This window comes from Aspergillus tanneri, assembly GCF_003426965.1.
Source record: "Aspergillus tanneri strain NIH1004 chromosome Unknown AapTan_7_pilon_pilon_pilon, whole genome shotgun sequence".
Taxonomy (NCBI): domain Eukaryota; kingdom Fungi; phylum Ascomycota; class Eurotiomycetes; order Eurotiales; family Aspergillaceae; genus Aspergillus; species Aspergillus tanneri.
Genome location: NW_022984634.1, coordinates 1,219,271 through 1,234,817, shown reverse-complemented (window position 1 = coordinate 1,234,817; position 15,547 = coordinate 1,219,271). Strand labels below are relative to the sequence as shown.

At 47.5% G+C, this 15,547-nt stretch overlaps 7 protein-coding genes across 7 annotated transcripts; 5 read left to right on the top strand and 2 right to left on the bottom strand.

Annotated features, from left to right (window-relative positions):
- Positions 1 to 99: 99 nt before the first annotated feature.
- On the bottom strand, positions 100 to 1,006 carry BET3 (TRAPP complex core subunit BET3; the record flags this gene model as incomplete). Its single annotated transcript, XM_033571609.1, has 5 exons — positions 100 to 219; positions 300 to 491; positions 556 to 775; positions 899 to 907; positions 972 to 1,006. 5 exons carry the CDS (start codon positions 1,004 to 1,006, stop codon positions 100 to 102), a joined length of 576 nt encoding a protein of 191 aa, XP_033424924.1.
- A 403-nt stretch (positions 1,007 to 1,409) lies between these two features.
- ATNIH1004_006981 (WD40 repeat domain-containing protein) lies at positions 1,410 to 2,745 on the top strand (the record flags this gene model as incomplete). The annotated part of the gene is made up of 5 exons (XM_033571608.1): positions 1,410 to 1,553; positions 1,621 to 1,666; positions 1,731 to 1,811; positions 1,881 to 2,636; positions 2,693 to 2,745. The coding sequence occupies 5 exons, from the start codon at positions 1,410 to 1,412 to the stop codon at positions 2,743 to 2,745; spliced, it is 1,080 nt and encodes a 359-aa protein (XP_033424923.1).
- Positions 2,746 to 4,511: 1,766 nt separating this feature from the next.
- On the top strand, positions 4,512 to 5,595 carry ATNIH1004_006980 (uncharacterized protein; the record flags this gene model as incomplete). Its single annotated transcript, XM_033571607.1, has 4 exons — positions 4,512 to 4,678; positions 4,708 to 4,946; positions 5,002 to 5,300; positions 5,380 to 5,595. 4 exons carry the CDS (start codon positions 4,512 to 4,514, stop codon positions 5,593 to 5,595), a joined length of 921 nt encoding a protein of 306 aa, XP_033424922.1.
- Positions 5,596 to 6,114: 519 nt separating this feature from the next.
- MNL1 (alpha mannosidase-like protein) lies at positions 6,115 to 9,582 on the top strand (the record flags this gene model as incomplete). Its single annotated transcript, XM_033571606.1, has 4 exons — positions 6,115 to 6,245; positions 6,315 to 6,682; positions 6,741 to 7,303; positions 7,369 to 9,582. 4 exons carry the CDS (start codon positions 6,115 to 6,117, stop codon positions 9,580 to 9,582), a joined length of 3,276 nt encoding a protein of 1,091 aa, XP_033424921.1.
- Positions 9,583 to 10,053: 471 nt separating this feature from the next.
- ATNIH1004_006978 (gamma-glutamylcyclotransferase family protein) lies at positions 10,054 to 10,764 on the top strand (the record flags this gene model as incomplete). Its single annotated transcript, XM_033571605.1, has 1 exon — positions 10,054 to 10,764. The coding sequence occupies one exon, from the start codon at positions 10,054 to 10,056 to the stop codon at positions 10,762 to 10,764; it is 711 nt and encodes a 236-aa protein (XP_033424920.1).
- A 515-nt stretch (positions 10,765 to 11,279) lies between these two features.
- On the bottom strand, positions 11,280 to 12,008 carry APT1 (adenine phosphoribosyltransferase APT1; the record flags this gene model as incomplete). Its single annotated transcript, XM_033571604.1, has 2 exons — positions 11,280 to 11,434; positions 11,516 to 12,008. 2 exons carry the CDS (start codon positions 12,006 to 12,008, stop codon positions 11,280 to 11,282), a joined length of 648 nt encoding a protein of 215 aa, XP_033424919.1.
- Positions 12,009 to 14,646: 2,638 nt separating this feature from the next.
- Positions 14,647 to 15,150, top strand: ATNIH1004_006976 (uncharacterized protein; the record flags this gene model as incomplete). Its single annotated transcript, XM_033571603.1, has 1 exon — positions 14,647 to 15,150. One exon carries the CDS (start codon positions 14,647 to 14,649, stop codon positions 15,148 to 15,150), a length of 504 nt encoding a protein of 167 aa, XP_033424918.1.
- Positions 15,151 to 15,547: the final 397 nt, after the last annotated feature.

The following is a 15,547-nucleotide window of genomic DNA, read 5'->3' as shown; positions in this document are numbered from 1 at the left end:
ACTCAACAGATAAGAGATAGTGGGCCAAAGCCCTGAAGCCCGGAAACGCCAAACGCCACAAATGTATAAGCTTCAATTACTCTCAATTAATCGCGCAGACTATTCTTCCTCTGGGGGCATTTCATCCTCGATATATCTCACTAGTGATACCCGCATCTCCGTCGTGTCATCCCCGCGCAGCATATCGCTAACAAAATGTGCTTCGACTTGCATTTGTACCTAGACGAATGTGTTAGATTAGTTGCATATCATAGTACATGTACGTGGTGGAATTAGATGCCAGGATTATGTCTCCTTACCATCTCCAACGATCCCCTTAAAATACCACACAAAATATTGGAAAACCACAGCTCGTCCTGCGCTCTTCCATCATCCGGTAGCTCCACGAAGTCGGCCAAAGGATTCTCATCAAAGACAAGTGAAAACTGGTTATTATCACTGGTCCAGTTCGTAACAGTGGGGGTAACATTGAGGAAAATCTTGAACCCGACCTATTTCAATTCAACATCCGTCAGCCTCCCCAAAAAAAAGTCCATACAGACAAGGAGTAAATACCTTGGCGATCATATCCGCTGTTTCCCGGAAATTGGCACATCGGCCAACGCCCGACTTGGCGAGGAAGTCTTCAATAAGCCGCATGCCAATATTGTATCCCATTTTGTCCAACTGCTTATTCACTTCTTGATAGTTCCCATCATAGTCCTGACATAGTTGTGCAACGATTGTTCCATATGTTAAAGTCACCAGCTCCGCATTGACCTTGTCAACTCTCGTTCTGGTAAAGGGCACCACAATGTTAGTTTCGAACTGGCTCGCTGCTTAAACCCCACTTTAATATCCAAGAGGGCGGGCAAGAAAAACAGATATCCAGGGAAACAATGGCACTCAGCATACTAACTTCCATAGCCTATATCAGGAGTTGTCAGTAAGTGAATAAGCAGTCATGAAGACAACGGCAATAAGCGACGTACTCTTCTCCGATCCTTAAGGCTTTTGTGGTAGACATGTTTAGCCAGTTATTTGGGGGGACCTTTAAATCCTGCGTAGAAGGTGAATACTTCGAAAGTCAAATTTCTTAAGCAATTTATTACAACTATTTAGTCGTGAATGCACTTGTCAAGACAAGATTCGCGGTGTGCGCATTCCCCCGCGCAGTCAGTGGATCGGACGGAGGGCGCCTACCTATGGGGTTGTAGCCAAGAAATCGGCGTTTATCGCGCCTAATCTACCCGTCCATTTCTGCGCCTGTACGAAGAACCGTGGTCCTCCGCATGGTGCTCCCTTTGCCATCAGCATATTAACCCTCCATTGTGAATTGTTTACTATTGTTTAGTTTTTAATTCCCCTCTGAATCACTTCGATTGCCACTGGCCTATTTGAACTGTTGGTTGCAGAGTCTTCTAAGGACGATGTCTGGGGAAAAACGACCCGCCCCCGAGGCCTTTGGTTCATCTAACCAGGTTGTTGTGAAACGAAAGAAGTCCGATGCCAGTATGAATGATCATACAGCTGTTGTAAAAAGCTCGTCGCAAAATGGGGCTCTGGTGCAGGCAGTATGTCTTCAGCTGGGTCACCAAGTCAAAGAATACAACGAGCCTTAAAGACTGATGTTGACCGCAGGTTCCCCGCACTAGTGGGTTAGACGCACCGATCATGGATCTGACAGGTGAGAAGAAATAGCTTCATAATGAGGAATATTGAGAATTTTAGGCTGATAGGCAATATATTAGGCCATTCTGGTGAGGTTTTCTCCGTACGATTTGACCCCACCGCGCAACATATCGCATCCGGCTCAGTAGACAGATCTATTTGTATGTCAATCGTTAGGACTACATTATAAAACATTGACAATTGGCTCATAATAAAATTAACTTCAATAGTGCTGTGGAATACCTATGGACAGTGTGAAAACTATGGCATCCTCTCGGGTCACCGAGGCGCGGTCCTCGACCTACAGTGGTCTCGTGATTCAAAAACTATCTTTTCTGCATCAGCAGATATGACAATTGCAAGCTGGGATCTAGAAACTGGACAAAGGATACGGCGCCATATTGGACATGAAGAGATTGTCAATTGCGTGGACATCAGCAAAAGGGGCCAGGAGCTCTTGGTCAGTGCAAGCGATGACGGTTGCGTGGGCTTATGGGATCCACGGCAAAAGGAGGCAGTTGATTATTTGGTAACAGAATTACCAATAACCGCTGTGGCCTTATCGGAAGCTGGGAATGAAATATACAGCGGCGGCATTGACAACACTATTCACGTGTGGGACCTACGAAAGAAGGCCGTGGCTTACTCTATGACGGGACACATGGACACTATCACCTCCCTCGAAATTTCTCCAGATTCGCAGACCTTGCTGTCCAACTCACATGATTCGACCGTACGGACATGGGATATTCGACCCTTCGCGCCCACAAATAGGCATATCAAAACATATGATGGCGCTCCTATTGGTCTGGAAAAGAACCTCATCCGAGCGAGCTGGGACCCAACTGGCGAGAAAATTGCGGCAGGAAGTGGCGATAGGAGCGTGGTTGTGTGGGATACCAAAACTGGAAAGCTTTTATACAAGCTCCCTGGACATAAGGGGACTGTCAATGATGTTCGATTCTCGCCAAACACCGAGCCAATCAGTAAGTTGGGATGCACTTGAGTAACTGATGATTGCATTTACTAACCCATATTCTAGTTGTTTCCGGCTCGTCTGATCGGAGTCTTATGCTTGGTGAACTTGGAAAATGATATAACTTCGGAGTTTACAGATGGATCATGATTTTGCAAATAAAGCTAGCCTACAGTCACAATTTGTCTCCAAAACTGGCAATTGAAGTCCCAGAGTTCTTATGTGATATTTAGGGAATTGAGGGTTGCAAGCATCAAGAGCACCCCCTTGCTAGTTTGCTTCAGATTAGAAGTTGCGAACACTACAATGTGTTAAGCTATGAAAAATTAGCGGAAACACAAGCGATATGGTGTACATTTAGTCTGAAGTATAACAGAGCACCTATTGGCGTCATAGGATCTCTTACCGCGCAGGCTATTGTATAAAACTTCCAATGCCAACACGCTTTATGCTAAATCGGAGATTTAGTTCCCACATTATTGTTTGCATTATGTCTTGAACTGTGATTAATATCTAACTCAGATTTTCAAATCAGCTATAGATAAAAGGTGTCTAGCAATTGAACATTTACCCTTGTGCATTGTTTATGTATCTGTAATTTCTTTAGTTACTATGCTGTGGTTAAAGTTTTGGGCCCAGCCGTAGGCTGCTTGACAACTGAGAAAGGCCAGTAACCAAGTCTGAAACACTAGATTTACAGGACAAACTACAGCGTACATCTAAGTTGACGTGCACCTTGTATCTATGGAGTAGGTAGCAGCTGCATGCAGGTGCGGGCTGCATGAAATTACCCAGGTCAATAAGATGTTTGCCAGGAAATTAGATCCATCTTCCGGAGCCACTCTATTAGAGCAACCAGCCCCTTAGCTGGACTGTATGTACATACTCCATACTTAGAAACGCGGGTCATCCAGGGGTTAGGTAGCTCCTTGTACTAGTTTAGTGCCATCTACCTAGAGGATAGTAGAGAAGTAGTACGGAATACCTATCCCGTATCTGGTGTATACTACACCGTTTTTGCCTTAAAATAGTATTTCATATCTCTTGTTTGGGCTCCACCCCTTCTTTCTCCTCAGCTTCATCTCCAGCACTTGTTAAATCTGTTTTTTTTTTTTTTTTTTTTTTTTTTTTTTTTTTTTTTTTTTAATCACTGATATTCCTTTATTGCAATTTGTTGCATCTAATTATATTACCCTTCATACTGGTTATTAATTCCCCATCTTTCATTCCATACAGGTTAAACATAACGGACTACTGGTGCGGCCTGGAGCCCCCCTGTTCTTTTGTCTTCTTACCCTTCTGAAAATTTATTTTTATTCCACTTTTAAACTATCTACAATTGTGAAACATTATCCCCAGTTCATCCCTTTGCTGCATTATCTATTTCTGTTGCCAATGCTGCGTCTTCCGTCTTTCACTGCATCTTTGGTCCTCACGATGAGTGTATAGCACGGAAGATACCTCCTATTACGAAACAGAGCCGAGCGACCTATACCCGGGAATTGACCATTCCTATTGTTCATATTACTGTCTTCGCTATTTATTTATTTATATCACAAGGTCGATCGCTTAAGGTAATTGTTGCCACCTCTCGCATTTCTCGCCGGTGTGCTGTTCAACGAATGCGGAAGTAGGATATAGTACATACTATTGAAAAGCCAAGGTTATATACGGATTTAAAATCAACCCGAGTTCGATATTTTTATTAATAATAGAGCTGCCGGGAAGTGGAATGCTTGATTATTGTGCACTTCGATACCCCAATATCAATATTCAACTGACAAACAATTCGACATGGAATCGGTTTTGCTGTCTCAGCCAGGGCCCTCTTACCCGAACACCTCAGCATCGCCCACACCGATATCTTCTACAAACTTCAGCCACAATGGAGGCGACACAGATGGGCATTGCCAAAGAGACCACTCTCATGGAGAGCAATCTGTATCGCGGTATGGCAGGCCTCGTGCCAGTCTTGGGCAGCGAATTTTTGGTGATCGCGCTGTGCATCAAAGCTCTGGTGTACCTGGGAGAACTGCAATACGTCAGTCGATGGTAGATCTAGGATCCGCATATTCGCCCAGGGGCCCTTATTCTCAAATTTATCTACAATCTACGCCGGAGGAATCTGGCGTGAGTAACGAGGTACATTCGCACACTAGGTCTAGACAAGAGACACAAGATGTACCACCACGGGGCCTTTCCGAGCACTGCAATTATCGCCTAAGATCATGCGCCTATATACTGAAAGAGAAGGATGCCAGAAAGAGGTTAATCACACTAGCTACGTCTGCGGTTTTTTTGATTCTCGTCCTCGCCCTTTGTAAGTCTATTCGTTACATTCCAATGGCGTTCCTAGTGCTGATAAGCAATTACAGATCTTGTGTTCGCTGTATCCAATTCCATTTTGGGCCGCGAGCTACATATTCTTCTTGTTTTCATGATTCTAATTCTTGCCATTGTCTTTTGTCATTCTTTGATCCGCCTTGCGATGGTAATCTTGAGAAGTCCTACCAATCAGATTCCTAGAAGAGCAGGGCCTACTGGTTACGCTCAGCCGGAACGCCCAATTCAGGTTGTCCTTGCCGGAGATGAAGTTCTGACCGAAAGCAACAGCAACAATCGGGAAAAAGTTGTGGCTCCCCCTCCAGCGTATGGTCTCTGGAGGAGTAGCGTGGTAAGTTTATCTTTCCGTCTCTCCCGGCATTCTATATATTTGAACAATATTCATTAATAGTTATTGATACTGGTCGTAGAGAATAAACCCGGACTTGCTTTATTGGCAGCGAGTGGAGCGCAATGCGCGCCCCTTATGGAATCACATAAACAAGGCTGAGCCAACTTCAAGCAACAAAATTGCAACTCCACGGCCTCCCAGCTATACATCTGATAATGGCATTGATTACGTTGTTGAAGCACAGCCACGTTCATTCACACGGTGCCATATCGCTGAGGAGCCCGAACATCGGTAAGGGTATATCGAGCAAATTATTTTGCAGAGTCCAAACTAGGAAGACATTATTGCGTCGCCAGTACTAGAATTTCTTTTATGCGCCTAAAAGATATCCCCTTTTATTCTGTCCTTTTTTCCCCTCTCAGATTACCAAGGTTGAAGCGGGAGTTACTCGAGCATATAAGCAAAGGATTGTTAGCATTAGTAGCGAGTAACTTCGCCATACAGCAAGATTAGGTTGCCCTTATTTAGCGTTGCATTTAATACATAATTTGCGCAATGGATATTAGTTCATATAATAATATACAGTAGACGATTTTGAAATAATCGTTGGGAGGTGTCGCTTAGAGTGGCATATCTGGCCTTGTCGGTCCCAAAATCACTCACGTGCGACGGAGCCGCTGCCACCACAATATTACTCTCGAAGTTCAATGGATTCACCAACGAGTCGGATTGCCCCTTCGACACGAAACCCCTTGTAGTGCCCGGCGGTCCATCACGTTCCCATGCAATCCGTAACCATCTCGTTACTGCGGTAATGCGCTCGAGATGCAGCTGGTCCCAAATGTTCGACCTGCTCACAGCATGGGCGACAACATGGGTCCTAGTTCTGCCGCTGTGGCTTGCCATGGCCCAGGGTATGAGGACAGAAAAAATCCATGAACTGAAGTGAGTGTCATTCTTGCTGTGTGGTACGCTGGAAGCCCCGATTGCCGCAACTCACGCGATTATTTGCAGGAAGGAAACCGAGCTCATGTTTTACCACGGCTACGAGAACTACATCGAACATGCCTTCCCTGAAGATGAATTGCGCCCCCTTTCTTGCGGCCCATTGACCCGGGACCGAGAAAATTTAGGACACGAGCTAAACGATGTTCTCGGAAATTATTCCCTAACTTTAATCGACAGCTTATCTTCGCTGGCAATTCTGTCATCAAGCGCCGATGGCGGCAAAAAGGCCTGGAGCTATTTTCAGGATGGAATAAAGGACTTTGTTCGACTGTACGGTGATGGAACAGACGGCCCTGCTGGCCAGGGTGAAAGAGGAAGAGGATTCGATAGAGACAGCAAAGTTCAGGTTTTCGAAACAGTTATTCGAGGACTAGGTATGAGATTCACCATATAGTGGCGCTTTCTCTTTTACTCACATCGGTGCCTTTGCAGGTGGACTGCTTAGCGCGCATCTCTTTGCCGTGGGCGACCTTCCCATTACAGGATACAATCCACCAGAGGCGGAAACGAGCTTTGCGAAAGCCTGGAATAAGACCAGTTTCCCGAAAGGCAGTCATGGAATCAACTGGGAAAATGGGTTTATATACGATGGTCAGTTTCTACGACTTGCTGCGGACCTGGCCAACCGCATCCTACCTGCTTTCTACACGGACACTGGTCTCCCCTACCCTCGAGTTAATCTGCAGTATGGAGTGCGACGGCAGCCGTTTTATGCGAACTCGCCATTAAACACCGGTTTATGCGATCACCCTGATAAGGAGTATTGCCAAAAACGACGGCGGCCCTCCTCGCCAGAGATAACAGAAACCTGCAGTGCTGGCGCTGGTAGTTTGGTCTTAGAATTTACCGTCTTGAGCAGGCTCATTGGAGACGGCCGGTACGAGGAGTTAGCAAAGAGAGCGTTCTGGGCGGTTTGGACGAGGAGGAGTGAAATAGGATTGATTGGCTCGGGGATAGATGCAGAATCGGGCAAATGGGTTCACTCCTATACGGGGGTAAGTCCTTTCACCCGAAGCGCGAGGTGGGCCCAGAAAGAATTCACTTACTTACGCACTCTCAGATTGGCGCAGGCATTGACAGCTTTTACGAATACGCCTTCAAATCTTACGTTCTACTGTCTTCGGGGGATCGACCCCAGCACAATCCCGACAGTCCGTGGCACGCGCTGGATGATTATTTTCTTCCACTAAGTGAGCACGAACATTCAGCAGATGCATTTTTACAGGTGTGGTATGACTCGCACACGGCAATCAAGCGTCACCTGTATCGAGGAGATGGCTACCAACATCCGCATTTAATCCAAGGGGACGTTTTCACGGGCGCTACGCGAGCATTCTGGATCGACAGCCTGAGCGCCTTCTATCCTGGTCTTCTGACTCTGGCAGGAGAGCTTGATGAGGCCATTGGTATCCACCTCTTACCCACAGCTGTGTGGACCCGGTTCTCTGGTCTCCCAGAGAGATGGAACGTTGCTACGGGAAATGTAGAAGGGAACCTTGGCTGGTACGGTGGCCGCCCCGAATTTATCGAGTCCACGTATTATCTTTACCAGGCCACCAAAGATCCTTGGTATTTGCACGTCGGTGAGATGGTGCTCCGGGATCTCAAAAGACGGTGCTGGACAAAATGCGGCTGGGCCGGTCTCCAGGACGTTCGGAATGGCGAGCTTAGCGACAGAATGGAGAGCTTTTTTCTCGGAGAAACTACCAAGTACATGTACTTGCTTTACGATCCTGCGCATCCTTTGAACAACATGGACCAACCGTTTGTCTTCTCGACTGAGGCACACCCCCTCATTATACCCAAGAAAACGACAGCAGTCCCACATCGTCGCAAGAAGCCATCTACCGCCGACAAGCCACAACGCAGTAATGACATTTGTCAGGCAGCACCTCTACCTCCGACCTTCAGTTTATCGTCCACAGCAGCGCGACCCGATGTTTTTCATGCTGCAAACTTGGCCCGTCTACACCTGATGCCCAGCCGAGGGCCGGCGGAAGGCCCTCTTCTGAAGTACGCAAAGGATCATCCGAGCGTGTCAATATCTGACCTGTTTTCGCCAACCAATTATACCTTCTTCCCGTGGACACTACCTGCCGAGTTGGTGCCCTTTAACGCAACAAGCTCGCCTATGGTTCTTCGGCCGACACTAGATATCTCGTTCCCAAGCATCCCCGGGATGGTCTTGGGATCGAGCTCCTTGGAGCGGGTTCGGGACGGAATTCTCATCAAGGCGGTTGGGGGCCTCCGGTTGAGCATGGTTCAGGACGTACCCTCCCAGAATGCGCCCGGGAGTGCGGCCGAGGACGAGTTCCGAGTCCAGGTGATCAACAATGTGCCCCTCGGGAAAGATGAGAAGGTATATCTCTCGCGGGAGATCATGTTTGATGTCCTAGATCCCACTGATCCGAACTTTACCCGCATTCGTGATTTTGCGATGATTGACATCGTCATTGACGTTCTCCCAGAGACAGTCCGTCGACGAAATGATTCAAATGATCATCAAGAATCTGCTGCAGCAGAGCATAGCCAAAAGCCCATCATCCACAAGTCCACCGACTATAGCGACGATAGACTCGACTACGTAGATCCTTCTGCACCGGGTTTGAAGACGGTTCTTTCGTCCTTGATGGACTCAGTTTCATCATTACTGCGAGACGAGGCACAGGCTGATTCGACACTGTCATCCCCGAGGCAATCACCGTTGCGGTTGGTGCTACCGGCTGCCATGTCCTCCGGTCTCGGGTCGGCTCCGATGCCGGACGTGGAAGATGCGCCTACGTTCTCCGTCACAGGTGACTTGACCAAAAATCGACTCAGCTGGTCAACGATCTACTTTGCCGATGAGCTCTGTGAGCGCCGGATTCCGAGCGACGTTGCGCGAAACCACCAGGTACTGGTCATCAAACGTGGCGGATGCAGCTTCTCACAGAAATTGCGAAATATTGCGGCATATCCGCCATCACAGTCTGCGCTCAAGCTCGTGATTGTAGTCTCATCTAACGAGACAGACGAGGTGCCAGAGGCCCACCCCAGGTTTTCACCGACTGGCTTGGCTGCCATCCGTGCCGAGCCATATCTGGCTCGGCCATACTTGGATGAGACGCAGATGACAGCGGGGGGTATCCCACGACGGCATCTGCTTGGTATGGTAATGGTTGGTGGGGGTGAGGAAACGTATGAAGTGTTGCGACGTGCGACTGGGGTAGGCATCAAGCGACGATACACCGTGCGGTCGCAGGGAATTCCCATCAATAATTTGTATGTTCTTTGAATCCGATTTTGTTACATGTAGCAGGATAGAACCTTGGGTATACTTAGTTTTCGCACCTTTTGAATGCACATATTTTGCCACACTGGACTATCTAGAGAAAATCCGGATCTTGATAATGGAAACATTTTTCTTTTAGAGAGGTTAATCTTAGCAGTATCAAGTATCACTACGAAGACGAATAGAATGATCGTGAGTGGCGGGGAAAAGAATACCGACTCCACTTGGATACTGATCTCACTTCCTTCTCGTCTCCTCCCCCTTCCTCTTCTCGATAACACCCACGTTGGAACCCAACCAGTTCAGGGCACTCTTTTCTTGATATCGAGTCGACCTTGACAAACAGATATCATCTACAAATCCCACGTCGGTCTGAGCTCGAAACACGAACAGACGAGATTAGAAAAGAACGGACAGAGAGCGAGAGATACAGAAACAAAGAAATAAAGATAGAAACGAAAGAAAGAAAACTTCATGCATCTCGAAAACACCGACGATAACACACCCGTTCCCTCTCCGATCACGGTCACAGCCACGACGCAACTCCCGAATTGCGAGACGAATCTCCGAGTGCTGTATTTCGCATATGGATCGAATCTCTCATTCACGCAGATGCGCATGCGGTGCAGACACAACCCCGACCTGTCGTCGCGGCCAGTCGCCATCGCGCGTCTGGATCACTGGCGCTGGTTGATTTGTCAATACGGATACGCGAACGTGGTCCCGCCAGCGGGGTTACGGGTGGGGAAGCAGATCGACGAGGGGGATGCGGTGCCGGTGTCCGGGGAGGAGGATACGGTCTACGGAGTGCTGTATGAGATGGATGAGGCGGACGAGACGCTGCTGGATGGGTATGAGAGTGTCGATGAGGAGGCGCCTCCGTCGCGCCAGACGGACAAGATCCCGCTGGCGGTGCGGCCGAGGGAACAGGCCAATGGGAGCTATAACAAGTGGTATGTGTCGGCTACGGTGACCGAGTGGTTGGATGAGGAACAGCGGAGACGTCGACAGGATGAACCCGAGACTACGATTTTGGTGTATGTTGATGAGGAACGAATCCGGGTGGGCCCGCCGAGGGACGAGTATATTCCGCGGATGCATCGAGCTATCTGCGAGGCGGAGACGTTGGGATTCCCGAAGAAATGGGTGGATGAGGTGATGGTGAAGTTCATACCTTCGAATTAGTGCGAAAGCATAGGAAGATTTACAGATTATAGATCGTTGTCATGATGCATTGCGGTCATGTCGTCCATTGTCTATAGGGTACAGAACACCGTATGAATAGACATGCCATATACCAAACAATGATCTCTCCGGAAATGACATCGAGCTCATAAACGTAGGCCAGCTATCTAATTGGACTCCATAATATCTGGTGTTTCATCCAGCTATAATGAAAGAGGATCCGACACATAGTACCTGTAAGACTGGTCCTCCTGCAAAGCATACGGAACGCAGTCCAATCCGCAATAGAACCACCGCACCGTACCGATATCAAATCGGCAGAGACCTTAGCTGCAGCAGGGAGGAGTGATGGGACAAGGATAGGGACGAGTGAATCTTATGTTGGTTGTTCTTTTGCGGCAATCACACCCGCAAAAAGCCGTGCAAATCCACATCCATTACGAGACGAAGGAAAGAAAGGGTCTTTTTTTTTTTTGGTGTTTCTTTTTCTTTTTCTGTTTTTTGTTGCCATCAAATTAAAAATTTTTCTCTTGGCCAGACAGAAGTGTGTATACCGGACCACCGAGCTTATCCCGTCCCTTGAGGAATTCGAGTTCGAGGATGAAGACGAAGGCCATGAGTACTCCTCCCATTTTTTTGATCAGTTCACCTGCCGCATAGGCCGAGCCGCCTGTTCAGGATACCATCGGTTAGCCCTGGTTCTTACCAGGATGTCAATGGTCTCCCCAATGGAGGGGAAGGAGGAACGTACCGGTTGCGATGATATCGTCCACGACGAGGACCTTCTGGCCGGGTTTGATTGCATCCGCCTGCATCTGGAAAAAGTCCTGGCCGTACTCCTTCTCGTAGCCCTGGGTCTCACAGGGACCGGGGAGCTTCCCCTTCTTGCGCACGGGGACGAAGCTGGCGCCAAGTCTCAGGGCAAGACTAGGGCCGAAAAGGAAGCCTCGAGCCTCGAGGCCGACAATAACGTCGGGCTTCTGGTCGGCATGGGCCTCGAGGAGATGCAGCTCGAGGCAGCGAAGGAGGGACTCATGCAAGACGGGGTCGGCAAAGATAGGGAGGATATCCTCGAACAGGATACCGGGGGAGGGGAAGTCAGGGAATTGGCGCAGAGCGGAGCGCAGCCTTACTTTAAGACTGGTGAGTTCGGTGGTGCGGGTGGGATGGGAGGAGGAGTGTCCGGCGACTTGGGCGGCGGCATCAGGAGTTTGGAAGGGTTGATTGGAGGTGGGTTGGGACATGATGAAGAAGAAGAGAAGAAGGTGAGGGGTGGTGAGGTTGATAGTAAAGGTAAATAAAACGGAATAAAAATCGTGATAAGAATAAATAAAATTCAAGGAGGGGGAGAAAGAATAACGGTAGGATGTAACGGTATGGTCGGGGTATTGTATCGGTCTTTGTTCAGATCTCCGGTACCTCTACTAGGTAACAGTGGATGGATAAAGAATGAGAGATCCATATCAAGAGAAGAGAGCCGTCCTAATCCCTATTTTTTATATGAAATTATATACATGTATATATATGTATGTAGGTACAATGGATGGAGGTACAGAGTTCCTAGAGATACATACAATGGATGATCGGTAATACTAATACACCCCTGGAGTCTAGAATCCTTCTTCCCACATGCTACCTTATTCACATCAATATAATCCAATGTCTAGGAATTTTGTCCCCTTTGATATGGATTCCCATCCAATGCAACTCACACGCTGGGAAAAAATAATTAGCTTAGAAACAGTCTCTGCCTCTCCATCACCATCATGTACGCGTCCTGCATTGTCTGCATTGTCTGCCCTTCCGTGTTCCGGTGATAGCACGATACAGTCTAGTGGCATCGATCAACAAAGCCACCACTAATTGACAACCCGTCCGGAGTGGAGTATTGTACCTTGTGTTCCTGAACTTCCTGAACTCCCTGTATGTACTGTACTGCTGTAACAGTAAATAAATAGCTAAAATAAAGTAATAAAAAGAATAATCAGAACAACCCAAATCTTCCTATGCCCACTGCATCCTGCCGGGCCGGGTGGAAGGCGACAACACAGAATCCGTGAGTCAGCGGTGATACCGGGCTCAATGAGTGGACACGGTTTCCATCGATGATTTGCCAGGCCTTGGTCTGTCGGTGTGAAGACGGGCAATTACTCTAGTGGTTATAGGTAATAGTATGGAGGCAGATGCCCTATATCCCGTCAATCAACCCAACGAATAATACGCCTTCCCTTCATCCTCGGGGAATTCGTCCAGTCCTAGCTTGCGCATAGTACTTTAACCCTGCATCGGCAGGATCCAGGCACTCCATTGCTAAGCCTGCATGTCCGAAACCATCTAGTCAAGCACATCCCTCGTGCTGAATGTCCTCCTCCGAAGTATGAATACTTACGCACACGCACACCTGGAGGGGAAACATCAGGATCATGTCTTTCCATGCTACCCACCTGTGCAAGAGACCGGGTTACACAGCAATTCTCCAAGAACATCCCCACTCCGGCGTTCAGTCTGCAGGCACCTGCAGTGTCCTTTCCAGTTCTCCTGCATGGCGTTGGCCACGCCGCACGGGTATTTGGCTTATTTCCATGGACGGTCGATGCTACAACAACGCAGTTCGAAATATTAATCTGGGATGTTGGTAGGCCAACCACCAATGGTTGTTCCTTTACTTTTCCTTTTGGTTTTCTTTTTCTTTTTCTTTTCTTTCTTTTCTTTTTTTGTTGCATTTTCTTTAGAGAAAGGTTTTGGGTCAAATTCAGAGATCATGCTGAGACACCAAAGATTAAAATGGCTAATCAGTACAATCCCATCGATATAGCCTACAGGCTAAATGATTAATTTATCCTTGATGGAATCGGCTATTGGGATCGCAGGAAATAAGATATATAATATACTCTCTTAGTTCCAATTCTTCTCTGTTCTTGAAACCCATGGACCTTGCAGTTAAACGTTTTTATTCCTGGTCGAATTATCTATCTGGTTTGATATGACTTGTGAGACAATTCTAATAGGATGCCGATGAATATTAGGTGAATCAATCAGAGAAGCCTGCACCCTGCTCACACAATGAATTATGCTCAGCGGGTATTATAGCAATGCATACAAGATTTGGTACAGCTTACATACTTTCATGTCAAGAGCATAGATGACTACTTAGGATTCCAAGCTTCTAGAGTAAAGTAACCACGAGCGTGCTTTGACGCAATAGTTTCCTACCTTATACACATCCTGTTAACACGATATACCTGGCTAATGCTGAAAAAAAGAAGGGAAGGTGGGGGGAAGGAATGTTACAGTCTCCTATAGTACACAGTCAGGCTTTAAGGCCTCAGCTAATATGTGCAAATTGCAGCCATGAATAGAGGAAGCAGTAAAGGGTCCAAGTTAGGTTCCAGAAGTGAATCTAGTTATTTACCTAGTCCATGGTATAGTTCGTGTATGCTGAAGAGATACTTTATAACTAATAGATAAATACAAACAGTAGTAGTCTTACCAACATCAAGCAACGTATTAGACATGAGCAGCAAAATATGATACTTTTAGAGCCTACCTTACTCTATGTAATCACTGCCTTAATTGGAATTTGATTGTTATCTGCTAGAATACCCAAGTAAAAAGCTAATGACGTATCAATACACAGTACATATCTTATCAAGTATACAAATGCATGCATAGCGAAGTTTCCACTGGTAAAAACTGGTCACTGCCAAAGAAAAGCATGTGCCCTGCTGAACAAAGTCAGGGTAGGCATAGTGGCCTTTGTCTCCATGGGCTTATCACACAGCACCTCAACACTCCTCGTCTTCACTGAGCCCCTCGTCCAACACAATTCATCCAAAACGACCACTGCCGCTCAACCCATACGCAAAGCTCTGGCTCGTTGCAATGAATCCCCCTCCACCGAGTCCAGATCCAGACTACCAGCCCGAGTGGGATGAGGATCATTTTCACGCCTTACCGAACTCCCTGCCCACTCTCTCAAATAAACTCAACGAAGAGATCGCTAACAACTCGGCCTCGACTGAGCCTTTCGCGGAACCAATGGATCAAACCCAGGTTGTCGGGGCGTTCCAGGCGCTGAATATCACTTATTTAGAGGATATTCCTGAAGAAACTGCCGGGCAGGAGATGGACGAACCCAGGTACAACAAGGAAAACGTCGAACCTTGCGCCATGCCGGCCACGAAGGAAGGTGCATCGACTGAAGCTTCTCCAAGCCAGGCACAGAACACCGAGGAAACCCAGCCAGCGCGCGGGCGATTTTATTCGATCAGCGACACAGAGGCGCCGGATCCTCTGCTTGCTCCACCACCATCTCCAGTCATGAATGCGCCCCAAACCTCTGATACCTCGGATACCGAGATCATGGGGTTCTCATCCTACAAATAAGATGGCTGAGGCATGGATCCTAGTTCACATGTGAGAAACACATTGCGATCACAGTATGTGAAGAGGTAACTACTCACACCTAGCAGTGTCTAGTCTCGGTGGCCACGATCGACAATGGTCATGTTTTGTTTTGAACGCTTTTAGAATTGCCGGGGATGTGTTGGGAGTGTGGGGGTCATTGTTTTTCCTTTCTTTAACAGGAGACTGGGAACATGTTGAGAGAAGATAATGTGTGGCAGTGCCTGTCAGCTACATTGCATCACATCGGGTTCATTGTTATTTGATATCATGGTCCAGCTACTGCTACAAGTACTAGGCGCCAGTAGTTGAATGGAATACCATCATCACGTGGATGGCACGGGCCATCTCGCTTAGCTTCAAGCGATGTTTTCAGGCA